This window comes from Astyanax mexicanus, chromosome 4, assembly GCF_023375975.1.
Source record: "Astyanax mexicanus isolate ESR-SI-001 chromosome 4, AstMex3_surface, whole genome shotgun sequence".
NCBI lineage: Eukaryota > Metazoa > Chordata > Actinopteri > Characiformes > Acestrorhamphidae > Astyanax > Astyanax mexicanus.
Window position 1 is genome coordinate 7,064,962 of NC_064411.1, and position 15,141 is coordinate 7,080,102.

At 38.5% G+C, this 15,141-nt stretch overlaps 4 protein-coding genes across 7 annotated transcripts in view; 3 read left to right on the forward strand and 1 right to left on the reverse strand.

The window, feature by feature from the left end:
• The window catches only part of LOC111196387 (NACHT, LRR and PYD domains-containing protein 12-like), a 798,826-nt gene that overhangs the window by 779,439 nt on the left and 4,246 nt on the right, over positions 1 to 15,141 (forward strand). For 2 of the 3 annotated variants that reach the window (XM_049477032.1, XM_049477033.1), the window contains 2 exons: positions 12,196 to 12,369; positions 14,051 to 14,097. The exons of the other annotated variant lie outside the window; for it this stretch is intronic. In XM_049477032.1, the coding sequence (XP_049332989.1) occupies positions 12,196 to 12,369; positions 14,051 to 14,097 (221 nt within the window). The remainder of the gene's footprint in view (positions 1 to 12,195; positions 12,370 to 14,050; positions 14,098 to 15,141) is intronic. 3 annotated transcript variants of the gene reach the window in all.
• The window catches only part of LOC125801164 (zinc finger protein 585A-like), a 232,278-nt gene that overhangs the window by 83,948 nt on the left and 133,189 nt on the right, over positions 1 to 15,141 (forward strand). The gene's annotated exons all lie outside the window — the stretch shown is intronic.
• Positions 1 to 15,141, reverse strand: part of LOC125801154 (zinc finger protein 239-like) — a 195,642-nt gene that overhangs the window by 59,699 nt on the left and 120,802 nt on the right. The gene's annotated exons all lie outside the window — the stretch shown is intronic.
• The window catches only part of LOC125801168 (zinc finger protein 271-like), a 262,528-nt gene that overhangs the window by 34,143 nt on the left and 213,244 nt on the right, over positions 1 to 15,141 (forward strand). The gene's annotated exons all lie outside the window — the stretch shown is intronic.

Here is a 15,141-nt window from a genome sequence, read left to right on the forward strand (position 1 = left end):
GATGTTGAAATATTTTTTAATTGGGCGCCAGTTATTAAATTAATTTAATTAGATTAATTAATTAATTAATTAATTAATCAAATTAATTAATAACACAAGACATCTCAGGGTGTGGTTTCTACAGGTGACAGAAATTTTCATAACCAAGTTATCCAGAAAAACACACTGAAATGACAGGTTTTGTAAAATAAAAGTATTTATTAAATCACACAGATATGAGTAAATAATTAATTAAAAAGTCATAATGTAGCCATTAGATATCAAATCATAGTGTAGAATAATAAATGAAAAATAAAAGAACAAACACGTTATAATACTGGTATGAAAGGAATAAAGATTAATAGAACTATTAAGTGAATATTTCTAAATAAGGGTCTAAATGTAATGAGGTCAAACTAATCAAATGAGAACACTAAAATAAGTAGATAAGTAAGATATTTTACGGCCTACAAAGATCATCCCTTTCGCCAAATAACTAAAAATTAATCTATACTAAGAAGAGAGTTAAGAACAATAACCAAACTAGACTTGACCAACCAAAACACCAATTACTGAGAGAAATACCCAAACTGCCTTACTCTGAGACGTCTACAAAGGGGGGTCCCCATCGGTTCGGTCCGCTGTTTAAACCTCTTGTTCGGCTGACATCCTGCACCCCTAGAAGGTCCGGTGTGGACCCATCCGCAGGGTAAAGATGGTGCTCTGTGGGCCAGCGGCGCACCTGGACGACACCCGCTTCTAGTCTCTGCACAGGGAAGGCCTTCCCTGGAGCTGGCTCGGCTGGCGTACCCTCTCGGTGATCCGTCGGTTGGTCTAGTTGGTTTACTGAACTATATTAACTATCTTGGCAAGCAGGAGAACTCCGTAGATCATAAAATAGCCTAGTTATTTAACCTAGGATAGCTAATATTAATATACTTGAAGATTAAATGCACTAGTCTAAGAAAACTAACTTAAGATGACTACACTAACAGTCTATCCTTTTTCCATCTCAACTACATCTTCTTCTCCTCTCCTCAACTCCAAACTGAACTGAACTGCAAACTCCTCCAACTGAACTCTAAACTGGAAACTGAGTTTAACTATTAGACTCTGTGGCCTGTTTGGCCTTCGAGCTATGATTGGCCCTGTGGCCCAAATGTCTGTGTTTTGATTGGTCTAGGAGCAATCTCAAACTTTGGTGGGGATTCACAAAGGGCCATAAACCCCCCCCTCGCTCACATGGTCAGCATGCTTCAGCATTTTTCTAATAGATCAAACCAAAAGAAAACTCAATTAAACAGTGGATCAAAATACCTTTTTCAGCATATCAGTTTGTGAGGATAAATTCAGGAAACAAACAATCTTACAATTGAATCACAATAAATGTAATATATATATATATTGCCCACAAACATGTAATATTCAAGATAATCTTAGAAATACAACGATGGATGGTACTCTGTCAGAAAGAGATCAAGAGTCATGATATTATTTAAACCCAATTAAATCACTTAAAAGATAATACATGGTTAAACCACTGATAACCAAATAAAGCTAAATTATCAAATGCTAGTTAAACCTTGTTGATTCAGACTTGAATGTGTAGGAGAATTTAATCAGGACACATCCAAACACATATACCATATACCAGACACATATACCATTATCTAGTAAACATTCTATAAAACACCTTTTTTATATAGTCAATATATATGTATTTTAAGCAAAATCTTCTCAGTGAGAAATTCCTCTCCCTCTGCTGTGTTTAGATAAGCGGCTGTCGTCGGAATTTACGACCGTGGGGGAAGTTGGTGAAGTTGGTGTTGGGAATGTAATTTCCAAGCTAAGAGCATTCATTTTAACTTCATGAATCTTATTTCTAAGTGGTTGCAGAAAGCACAAACCCCTAAATTGGTATAATATATTTGGTGAATTTACAATTTCCAAGGCATTCATTAAGTTTTGAACCCTCTCTCAAGTCCCGTAGTCCCGTCCTTGTCCTGGTGATTGTGCTGTTGGCAAAACCACAATTGTGCACAGTTCCAGATGTTTAAACATTAACGGTCCTAAATCCAGATTTACGACTGACAGCGTCTGAAGGAATGTCAAAAAAGAATTTAAAAATGTTTACCCTGACTTGCATTTAGGGTTCTCGAGCGAGGCTGAGTGAAGAAATAGTCAGGAAATGTCATTTTGAAATTTAAGGCTGTTTGAAAAAGATAACTCCAAGGCTTTTAGAGTGTTCTGGGGGTTGAAGTTCCTTATAGACCATAAAGTGGGGGTAGTGTGTGTGTGTGTGTGTGTGTGTGTGTGTGTCCAAGCGATGCAGGAATCCTCTGTTTAATCCACTACAATAGAAACAAAGTCCAGCCTGAATTCTCCGCATTCTTTCCTCCTTTGATAAACGGGTAGCGTCCACTTGCATGGGTTCCTCCTCTCTGAGTGTGTCCCGTGGAGTAAATCCAGAAGCACGAGGTGTAGACAAAGCAGCTCTACGACCAGGTACCGCGTTCTGTTTTAGCTGATCAAGTCTGATGGCTAATGATATAAGTTCGTCCAAGGGCAGTCCATCATCCTTGCATGCTAATTCGGCTAACACTTCACTTCTGAGCCCATTACGAAACATAACCCGTAAAGCGGGTTCGTTCCAACCACTACCAGCAGCCAAAGTACGAAATTCTAAAGCAAAATCTGAAACTGAACGATTTCCCTGGCGTAACTTAACTAATAACTCCCCCTGAGATTGTCCGTGATGAGGATGATCAAAAACCAGTTTAAACTCCTTGAGAAAATGCTCGTATGTGCTACCCTCGATGCTAGGCCAGATAGCAGTAGCCCAATCCAAAGCTTTGCCGGTAAGGCGCGATATAAAAAACGAAATGCGCGCTGCATCGACATTAACCGGCGAGTTAACAAAAAATAATGACATTTGCAAGAGAAAACCTCTGCACAAATCGGGGGAACCGTCATATTTATCGGGTTTGCTTACCGGAAAAGCGGCTGCCGAGGGAGCGCTAGCAGGAGAGCTAACCGGGGCCTGGTTAGCGGAGGCTAGGCTAGCTGGAGCGGCTACCCTTAGCTGGGCTAGCTGAGTAGCGATATCCTGAAGGCTAGTGGTGATTTGAGCTAGCTGAGAGTGCTGCTCTGACTGCTGGGTTGTGAGAGCAGTAACCGTGTTAGCAAGGCTCTCAAACAGCTGGCTATGCTGTTCGAGAACCCTCCCTTGATTACCGACTGCCTGCTGGAGGTTATTAAACTCGGCCATCACGCTCGGCGAGGTATTATGAAACGCCAGGTAGAGAGGAGTGACGCGAGCCGAGTTAAAAATACAGGCAGGTTTATTATAAGAAAGGTTAACAGGTTCTGCTAACAGAAGACAAACAATAATCTCACCGATAACCAGAGACGTTGTCAAAGATGCAGTCCAAGTTCTAAACCGGGAAACAGTCCAACCATATACCAAATCCAACAAGGGCAAAACAAAAGACATAAACCGAAAATCCAAACACAGAGTCGTAACGAGAAGGCAAAAACAGTAATCCAGAAAACGCTTAGTACGCAACATGAGTTGACAATACCTCGCAGTGTTTCCTTACAAGCGGATGCCTTAAATACAGAATCTTAGATAAGAATGAACCGGAAGTAATTTAGTAAACAGGTGAATCAGAGCGTCGGAGCGTAACATGATTGGGTGAATGTGAAGGGTTATTATTGATGTCATAATCTGGGGGATTCTGGGAAATAGAGTCCGGTAGTGTGGAAGGAGAGCCAGGCTGCGTAACATTTTGATTGTGGATATTGGCAGGATAGTGGTAGGTTTATCCAGCGTTGGATATCATTGTTGATGGTTGTGAGTAGTGGTCTAAAATGAAGTGTGTGCAGCTCAGACACTTTAATGCCCAGGTATGTGATGTGTTCAGTGCACATAGGGATAGGGAGTGACTGAACTGCTGTGTCTGATAAGTTCATGTTAAATGGTAGAACGGTGGATTTAGACCAGTTAATGGAATAATCTGAGATTTTAGAGAATGTTTTAATTATTTGTGTAGTCTGAGGAATTGAGGAGAGTGGGTTTTGTACAAATAGTAGAATATCATCTGCATAAAGGCTGATTTTTTTGTTCGGTAGTGTGGGTATGGATACCTTTTGATATTTGGGCATTGTCGTATAGCTGCTGCTAATGGTTCTATGAAAATAGAGAACAGTAGAGGAGAGAGTGGGCTAGGGGTGTGCAATATTGGAAAAAAAATCTATATCGATATTTTATGTAATTTTGCCGATACCGATATTAACCGATATTTTTTATTTTTTATAAACCGATATGTGTTTGTAAAAGCTTGTACTAGCTTGAACTAAAATTATATTAATAAATGCTTACACATCATATTAATGTAAACAATTTAAGGCAATTTATTTACCTGACACAAATAACAAAAAACATTTAAATTAACAGTGTAAATATCAGTGCAAATATGTGCAAGGCATGTGGCACACCTGATTTTCTTTGAAAAAATGTACACAAAGATAAACAACAATCAACAAGAGCTTTTTCAACACACTTTAAAATGAACGTCCATTGTAAATAACAAATTTATCAATGTGTTTGATGTTTGGTAATTTCTGCAGCATACAAGTAAAATGAGAAACAATATGTATTGCACATTCATAAACAATTAAACAACTGCGACATTTTCTTGCATTTGTAAGCCAGTAACATACTTGTAAACAATATGTATTGCACATTTATAAAAAAAATTAAACTACCGTAACATTTTCTTGCATTTGTAAACCAATCACACACTTGTCAACAATATGTGTTGCAAACAACATCCACAGTTTGCAGACAAAAAGGAAATGGTCTTAGAAAAAAGCAGCCTTTTTCAGCATCAGTTGTGACATTAAATGAACTTCTTAGGATTTACCTTAAGTTGTGTGACAAAATCACCAGCCTGTCCACAGCGTCTGGCTTCAGGGCAGCACGGTTACAAGTTACAATATTTCCTCCAGTGCTGAAAACCCTCTCAGAAGGACTGCTTGAGGCAGGGATGCACAGGTACTTTTTTGCAAGTTTACCCAGTCTGGGGAAGTTTACTTCTTGCATTTTCCACCAGTCAAGTGGATTTACATCACTGTCCACTTCAGGTATCATCAAGTAGCTCTTCATTTCCTTTTCAATCATGGTGTCCAGAGACTCACCTTCTTTGGATTCCTTTGTTTTCTTGAAATAACTGCCAAAAAAAGACTTTTTTGTCTTTTTCGCTGGCACTCCTGTGTCATCATCTGCTCCAGCTTCTGCAGCTGGTGCCTGAGCTGAAGCTGTTGAGGGACCTGCAGTATGGCTGTCTTCTGCTGTTTCCATGGCCAAAAGTTCTGCTGTAGCTGTTGTCGCAATGGCTTTGATTTTGTCATCATCATTGAAGCGATTTTTGAAGTGTTGAAGCCAGACTCAAAGGTTCATCCACACAGTCCTCTGTGTACTTTGTGTTCAGGTACTCGAGGATGGTTTGTTTGATTTTTTTGGTTAGGTCTAGATTTCACCACCAGGACTGCAGTGTTAAACAAGGCAAGGACAGGTTTAAGGTAAGAAACTGTTTCTCACCTGTGAAGTATATTTGAGCATACATATTTGCAAGCAGGGTTATTTACCATTAAGCAGGGTTATTCACCATTATCATATATATTTTCCACACAGAATGGCCACTGGACCACAGGAAACAGATGGAGTAAGCCCTAACTTAAACACATTTGTTTGTTTCATGGGGTTTCATCTGTATGTTACTCACGCATAGCTCGTCCACAAGTAATGGTATTTTGACATACCCATTCCTTATCCTTTGATTGGGCTGGAGTACTGTTTTGGTGGTCGCCTAGGGCAGAGGGATCGTGAGTGAGTTTTATCCTACCTTGAGTGATTGAAGGAATTTTCAGAAGTGTTAGCTGCCTGGTAGGTTTTCGCTCTCACACTCCACAAATTTGGTGTTGCAACCGACGCCGCTAGAAGGAATGGTAGGTTGTTTTCTATGTTCCATGGCATATGTTCTTTCTATTTGGTCCGAGCCTCTTAGGAGTCTCGTCAGGGGGGAATATGTGGTGTATTAAAATGGTAAAACGCTGTATTCATATGAAAATGTATTAGGAGTTTGTCTGTCTGTACGAGAGGGATACTGGGTCATTGGGTTCGAGAGGAGCACTGGGTTCGTTGGAATGTGGGCCAAGGGCCGAAAACACCCCACATCTGTTTTTTCTTTAAACTCTTGGACTCACCCCTGAAAAACATATATGTCCTTTTATGGTAAAGAGATGTGATATGCCTTCGGGCTCATGTATAAAAACCCTGGCAACACAAAGAAAGGGAGAGAGAGCTTGGGATCAGATTTGGGAACCTCTCTCCAAGCAAAACCGGTTTGCTTGTTAATGATGCTGTTATCTTTTGTACTAATTATTCTTTTTTTCTGTAATAAATTTTCTTATATACAAAGAACAGTATCAGCGAAGACTTATTTCATGCATCTACATGGCATCACAGCTCAAGATACTACACCTGAAAGAGCATCTGTGAACTCTAGAAGAGGCCCAAGTGCTTTGCTGACTGCCTCAAGCACCTCAACATCCTGCCATGTAGGGACAAGGTGCCTTTGTTCAAGGAATCTTTCTATCATGCGCTGTCTTGAGCCCCATCTTGTTGGTGACTCTGTGATGAGTTTATGCTCCGAAAGCTTCAGCTGCTCTTGTGCATCGGCAAGTGCTTTCTTCTTTTTCCAGCTATTGGAAAAGGCTCCAACCACCTTCTTGCAAATCCCAATGGCTCTGTCTATTCTAGGATCCCACATGCTCCTTTCTAAAAAATGAAATATATACAGAAAAAAAATTACTGTACTAAATTCAAAATATGCAAGTATAACATTGAAACCTATTACATATTACCTTATATTTTGAATATGTGTAATATTTAAAATATTTTCATTTGCATACAAAAACAACTTTGCTTTATGTTTATGTACCTTCTGAATCTTTTCATGTTTAGTCACACTACTGTGTCAGGCCCGTCCAGCCAAGCCAAGCACTCTATGCCCAAATAAGGACATTCCCCTAATTAGAGCAGGCACACACACTCTGAGAAGCACTCCATGCCCAAATAAGGACTTCCTCTAATCAGGGCACGCACGCAGCCATCCAGCCCTGATTTAGAGATCAGATTCACCTGGGCAGAGTTGCTTAAAAGCACGCTGTTTCTCTCTGCTGTCACCGAGTATTGGTCGCTCACATGGTCTGTGTTTCCTTGTGGTTCCAGCCTGTTTGCATCTCTACAAAGCGTTCTTATTCCCAAGCCTGTTTCGCCCTAGTTCCTGGTGTTTCCCTGGACTCCTCCCTGCTTAAGTATCCCTGTTTAATTTATTGTGTTTGTTTGCCCAGTTTACTTTTTAGTCTAGCTGTTTTCCTAAGCTCTGCTTAGCAGTTTTCTGTTTGCCATTTTCTAGTCTAGTGCTCCCATTGTTTTTCCCCATTCCCCATACTACTTCCTGGTTATATTGTTTTGGCAGTTTCACTTATTCCTTGTTTCTTTAGTCCCTGTTTCTTTTGGCCCAGTCCAGTTTGCTTTGTGAGTTTTTATATTTGTTTCCTATTTTGCCCAACTTTAGTGTGTTGCTCTGTTCAACTTTATTATTGTAGTTTTGTTGTTTATTTTTAATTAAATTCTACTGCTTCGTTTTTACATCCCAGCAGTGTCTCTTATTTCCTTTTTGCCTGTTATGTCAGGCATGACATACTGTAGTAAATCATATATTACTTGTAAGTATAACTTTGGTTGCATTGTGTTAGTTACTCACCAATAGCAATATGAAGTCTGTGTCCAAAGCAAGGAAGCCACTTCCATTTGTTTATCCGTAGTGCACTGACAACATTAGCCCCACTATCTGTTGTTGTACACACCATTTGGTCTTCTTGCAGCGACCAAGACGCCAGTGCATCTTTCAGACCTTGGGCAATAAACTCGCCTGTGTGATCTTCTGGAAAGTATGATGTTTGCAAACAGTAGCTTTTCAGTTGCCAAGATTCGTCAATGAAATGCGCGGCCACAGAGGTATGGCTCTGATGTTCTGCTTGACCATAAATCTGCCGTGGTTGCAAAATGTGCAACGTCTTTTAGCTTATGCTCCAGAGTTTGGCGACATGATTCATACAGCTTATGCAGAGCAGTGTGACAAATATTTTCGACCAGGCAGTTTATATCTTGGGTCCAGAGTGTTTAATAGTTGTTTGAAGCCATCTCTCTCAACAACTTGAACGGGAATCATGTCTTTAGCGATGTAATTTGTGACTGAATTGGTTTTCTCTTGCCAATGAGAGATTCTGTCAACAACAAATTGTACTTTTATTAAGTTTTCTTAGGTTCTAAACTGTCTCACTCCTTAACCCCCCTTTTTTCCTATACACTCCTGACCTTTTGCCCCTCACCCTTATCTCTCACATCTCTCCTTTGTTTAACATAAGTTGATAGAGACACCCCCAATGATGACACCCCCCACATACTCCTCCATAAACCCTTACCCTTTCTCCCCCTGCTGTGTTCAAAGCAGTTTCTCCTGTATGTAAAGTCCTGCTAAAATGTCTTAGTAGCTCAGTCTAGTTGAGTCTCGGTCAGAGAGTCTCACACAGACAGTAACAGACAGACTAGTCACATGGACACAGAGGGAGCAACGACCAACTAAGCTGTGCCCGTGTAGATTTTCTGTCTGCACGAGAATAAACTCAAGTCATCTCTCAAGCTGTCTCCTGATTCCTGATTCTGACTCCTGATTCCTGAAAGCCGAATTTCTAACACCATCTGCTGCCTTTTTTGTCGTAAACTCTTTAGTGTTTGGGTTTTTGAGGTGCCAACCATCCCTGTGCCCAAAGTCTGTCATGTATTGTTTAATGATATCTGTTGAATGCCAGTAACGTGTATTAGTATATTTGCGGGTGCGTGTGTATTTGCGCGTAATGGATGGATGGATGGATGAGGTGGCATGAGGAATTTTAATAAACAAGTAAATATTAACAAAATATTAAATATAGAATCATAAACAGCGTCCTTTGGTCTATCTTGCACATGTTTAAAAATGAACATTTTAAATATAATATGTTATTTTTTTTACATTTTAGAGTAAAATTATCATTTCCGCAACATGTCCGTATCAGAATTTCAGTACATTGTTTGGAAATTTTAATATTTAAACATTTAAAAAAAATACTTAAATGCATTTCATACTATAAAGACTTTTAGTAAATAAACAAACGATTTTACATTGAAAAGTAAAAACAATAAAATTAATAAAGAAAAGGAATGTGTCCAACACTAATTTTCTCATCCTCCGCAACAATTTCAATCATTGTTTAAATCCACAAATAACTTACATTTTCAAGGCATTTTCAACATTAGGGAAGACATTGGCCATGACACTCAAGATGGCTACCATGTAAGCAGTTCTTCTCATATGTTTCTGGATAAAAGTTAAAAGATTGCTCATCAACTTGTGTGCACGACTTTTTCATTGTCATTACCGATATATCGATATAAGTTTTGAGCCTACAGTTTGAAGTTACAGTCTGTATTTTTGATTATAATATAGTATATTAAGGTCTAAATGGACACTGTAAGTGAAAATGTATCTAGCCCTCATGGTGCCTTTACAGTTAGCATAAAAGTTTAAAGTCACTCATCCTCCAATCAAATTCTCACTTACCGCTACATTTCAATACCTGTTGCGGTGATGAGATGCACTGTTTCGGTAATGAGAATTTGATTAGGAAGCATAATACAGATGCCTTTTTACTTCCTGATTGTCATAACATGAGCGTTACCCTGAACATTTTCTCCAGTATACCATTCTAACTTAGCTATTGCAAACCACCAGTAGAGGTCACTAATGTTCTGTCTTATCTGGCCTGAAACTAAATCTAATTCCGTACACTGAATTAGATGTTAGACCACATAACTAGAGAGTTTTTGTTCCATCTTTGATATATTTTATTGTAATATGAGATGTGTATTTGTTCACAGACAGGTAGCTATTGAGAAAAGAAAGGCAGCAGCAAAAGCAAGGCTGTCAAAGTTTAGGGAGAACATTTACAGCAAGAATTACAATATTTAGAAAAACACACACACATACAACAACACAGACAGTTGTTCCAGTTGGAGTTACTTTCACATGATCTTATTTGTGTACAGTCCATTCTAAGGAACTGAACAAAAACTGGAATGGATATCATAATTTCATATTAGCCATTTCCAGTGGGAAAATAAAGACAACACGTGATCTGACCAAAAAGTGCCATGACGAAAAGAAAAAGCAATGGAGGAAAAAAAGTCAGCCAGATATTACAGAACTGACATATGCCTGACATATGGGCAAAACACAAAAAAACTACGTAAATGACTAAAAATAAAAAGTTTGGTCTTAGTAGGCATACAATGCTGGATGGTGCATAAGGATAGACAAGATTTCAGAGTTTCTGAGAGGTCTTTCTTTGACATTTGTTGAATGGTTTCCAGTAGTTAAATGAGCTGTTTTATTGATGAAGGTGCTGTAGTCTACATGAAAAATTCTTTTGATATACAAATGTTTGCATTGTAAATTCATCTCATCTCATTGCCAACCGCATTATCCATGAAGGGTCGCGGGGGGGGGGGGGGGGCTGGAGCCTATCCCAGCAGGCATCGGGCGGAAGGCAGGATACACCCTGGACAGGCCGCCAATCCATCGCAGGGCAGGCATTGTAAATTGTCTTAAATAATATGAAATGTTCTTGAAAATAAACATTCTTTTCATAATGTAGCATTGTGTGTAAGTGTAAGCTAATAAGTCTTACTAAACCCTTGCTTAACTGAACTGCTTATCTTTGATTAAAAAATGTGCATTTTTATCATATATTAGATGTCATATCAAATTGCGGTAATGATATACTTTTGTGGACTTCATCTATAAAATGCTAATACAATATGCAACAAAATGGAACAAATGTTCTGACCTTAATCTTAAATCCTCAAAAGGAAATTTGTTGTTAAATGCATTTTGAAAATGTTCATACTGAATATCCTCTGAATCTGGATTTTGTGAGAATGACCCGAGTAAGTGGGAGTGGAAGAAAGAGAAAGAACGAGAGAGAAAGAAAAGTTTAGGGGAAATATTATGGATCAATTTTATTTGGTTATTTGAGTATTGACCTATATATTAGAGATCGTGCAACGAGAGCGCAAAGCGCATGAGAGAGAGACAGAGAGTGCGCAAACGAAAGCGCTCGGGGGAGAGAGAGAGAGAGAGACCGCTATTTAGTTAGAGTTAAAGAAATTTAGAACTGCCAGGGAGTTATGTTTTTGTCACGATATAGCTGTCCATTACCATAAAGTTTGTTGACGGAGACGACTGCTTTTTTCACTTCTTTTATGAGTTCTTTCCTCACTGCGAACAATTTTTTGCGTCTGTCAAGGATTTCACGGGTGAATGGGTTGTTAATTCCCAGGTCTGTTCCTCTAAGTTCCCTTCCTTTGCTCATGATGAGCTCTTTATGTTTATAATGCTCGACCTTAGCCTAACATTTTAATTGTGGATTTTTTTTTTTTGCGTAAAACTTTTGCCACAGGATTCACTCCATAAAATATCCACTATAAAAACTTCCGTCTTAGGAAAAACAAGTGCGATTAATCACAGAATTTTGGCAGGTTTAATTGGATTGCATTTTATAATCGATTGACACCACTAGAAATTCATGTATAAATGTGTTAATATTCAGGTGTTTACAATGATGATAACAAATCACACAAGAAAAAGTGTTTAACGAAAGTCAGAGTATAACAAACAATCTGCAATCGTCTTAAAAATGTCCAACTTGAATGAATATTTGAGATATATCACACATTGATTACAAAATTGTGATGCACAAGCAAAAACAATTTTAGAAAAAGTTAATATGAACTCAATTCTTTGGTCCACATCAATGCTAATGCCATATTCACAGAAATGCTTACTGTTGAGGTTTGGGTTTCATGTTAATCTGTGTCAACTGTGTTAAGAAACTTTAGTTTTCTATAGATAAATTTTTCAGATTTTGTAGTGTTATTTAAAAAAAAGAGACTAATATCAAAGTGCATTATCTTCCTCAGTCTGCTATGTTGTCTTTCTTTCTTTCTTGTTTTCTGTCACTCACTCACACATTCTCTTGCTCTGTCTGCAGATTATCTGGTTGTATGATCACAGAGAAAGGCTGTTGTTCTCTGGCTTCAGCTCTAATTTTAAACCCCTCCCACTTGAAAGAGCTGGATCTGACCTACAACCACCCAGGAGAGTCAGGAGTGAAGCTGCTTTCTGACAGACTGGAGGATCCACACTGCAAACTGGAGAAACTCGGGTAGGTCTGAACTAATAATTATATTATCAACTTATTCTAAGATAAATATTGTTGTACATGTTGTACATTTTAACATTGTAAATCTAGTTGTAGTCACCAGGTAAACATGGTGGAGCAGCATGTAACCTTCATTCTGTCATTCTGTCTTATTTTTGTTTACTTAGCCACTGTTAATTGTTTATGCTCAAGCTATCTGCACTGAATGCCAAGTACTTTGCTGTAATTCTGTTTTGGCTCATCTTTCTGTTGGTAAAAAGAACCAAGGTTTAGTTTTCACTCCAGAACAGGTGGAAAACTTCAGTGATGGAGAGCTGCCCTGAGCATCGAGTCAGGATAAAAGTTACATAATAAAAACTGATCTCTACTAACTTTATACACACTGAGAGTCAAGCACCCCAGCAACCAGCCCATGTCTTTATGGTAAAAATAATCAGTGACTGCAAAACCAGAATCCTTTCTGAACACTAACCTACACCCTGTGCAAGGTGGTCTTGATGCTTATTGCTATCTTACTCCCACCAACAGTGTATTTTCATGCTCTTCACCTGTCTTGTTTAAACAGCAACGGTGATTTTGAATATATCTACGCCGATGAAAAACATTGGTCAATTCCAGGTAGCTGTGCCATTTAAATAGCAATACGCCAAAGTCAGACCACGCCTGGCTCTTAAAGGGAATGGCAAATGACATGGTGATTGGTTTATTTTACGATACATGCTTTTTGCACATATTGAGCCTCTTTGGAGCAACTTTTCCTATCGTAAAGACACAGTGACACACCCAAAATCAGGCTGCATGGTGCACGGCTGACAGCTCACCTACAGATCACTAAAAGAGAGCCCTTCATTTCTAAAGAGATCCGATTAATGTGATTGAGTTGGTTTGTTGGCTTTATTTTAAAATGTTGCCTTTGTTACATTTTAAATTTTTGAAGTTTTCTAATGACCAGTGGCATAAAATTATTTTGAAATCATGATAAAAAACTTTTTGCACAATAATTCCATGAAAAATGTATGGTCCAATATGGTTTTTGCGACAGGAGTACACTCGGGTATGGATATGAATGCAAAAAACATACTTTAGTAAAGTTTAACCCTTTTCTGCAAGCCCACAAGAAACCATTTTATCTTATCTAGGAGACCATTTTCACCCAGTTTCTTTCTTATTATTGAATCATTAACACTGATCTTAACTGAGGCGAGTGAGATCCTGCAGTTCTTTAAATGTTGTTCTGGGTTCTTCCTGGATGCTTGACTCTCAGTGTGTATAAAGTTAGTAGAGATCAGTTTTTATGCCCTTTTGGAGTAATTTCTGTAGCTCAGTCAAACTCCTGGGAACTTTAACTACTGTGCCATGTTTTCTCCATTTGTGAATAAAAGCTCTAATAAAAAAATGATACTACATATTGTGCATATAAAGCAGAATAAGATACGGCAAGTATTAAAACTTTAAACATGCAGACAAAAATATATTTAGAGAAGTAAGAGTTAATCCTCCTTAATCTTCGGTTTTTAATCTGATTTTATGCAGTGTGCATTGCAGTTCCGTACTTTACCACATGAAATCACTAATTTCCGCTCTCTCAAATGTTCGCTCGTTTTCACACAAAGTATTTCTTTATAAATCAGTTTCTAAAAATCTCACACTGTGCTGATCTGTGTGTGTGTGTGTGTGTGTTTAGAGTGGAACATGGAGGGAAGATCCGAATCAAACCTGGATTAAAAAAATGTAAGTTACACACACACTCGCATACACACACTACACACACACACACACACATACACTACATACAAACACTACACACACACACACACTACACAGACACACACACACACACACTACATACAAACAATACACACACTAAATATGACACTACACGCACACAAAGTACAAACACGAACACTCACACATACAGACACATACACTCTACATACAAACAAACACACAAACACACACACACAAACACTACATAGAAACAATACACACACACTACACACACTACATACACACCCAAATACACACACTATATACACCCAATACAAACACACTACATACACACACATACACTATATACAAACACTACACACACGTACACTACATACACACAATACACACAATACAAGCACACACATTCACTACATACACATTAATTATAACACTACACACACATAAAAAATAAAACACTACACACACACTAAATTAACACTGCACACACTAAATATAACACTACACATTAGGGATGCAGCGGTACAGTGTGGCCACGGTTTGGTTCGTATCGCTGTTCTTGGGCCACGGTTTCGGTTCTGTTTTGATATATATTAATATTATCTAGCTCCAACATGCAGCACGTTTTTAGCCCTTTCTATTTCAAATCAACAAGGTGCTCCTACTCTCACTTTCAGAGCCAATTAATAAAGTCACAGATTAATTCAAATCACAATATCTATTATAAAAAAGGAGCACTTATTCTTACCATTAGTCAAAAACAGGTAACTGAATCACACTGTGCTTTATCTGCTGACTGTCTTTTACCTTGATTATCAAACTCAACACTGAAGCCAAAATGTCCCGAACAGCGGATTTATAAGATGACGGCGCCTCTTCAAATATCCTTTTCTCCGTTTAGGTTCACTGGCCCTGATCACGCAGCTGAGAAAGTTTTGTTTAATTAGTCCTCAAATCTTCAGCGTTTGCCTTCAGAGCTGATTTGCTCCTGGAAAATTCAGAAAAAAGTCTGATTGGTTGTAGCATGGTTGTGGAGAGACACGCCGA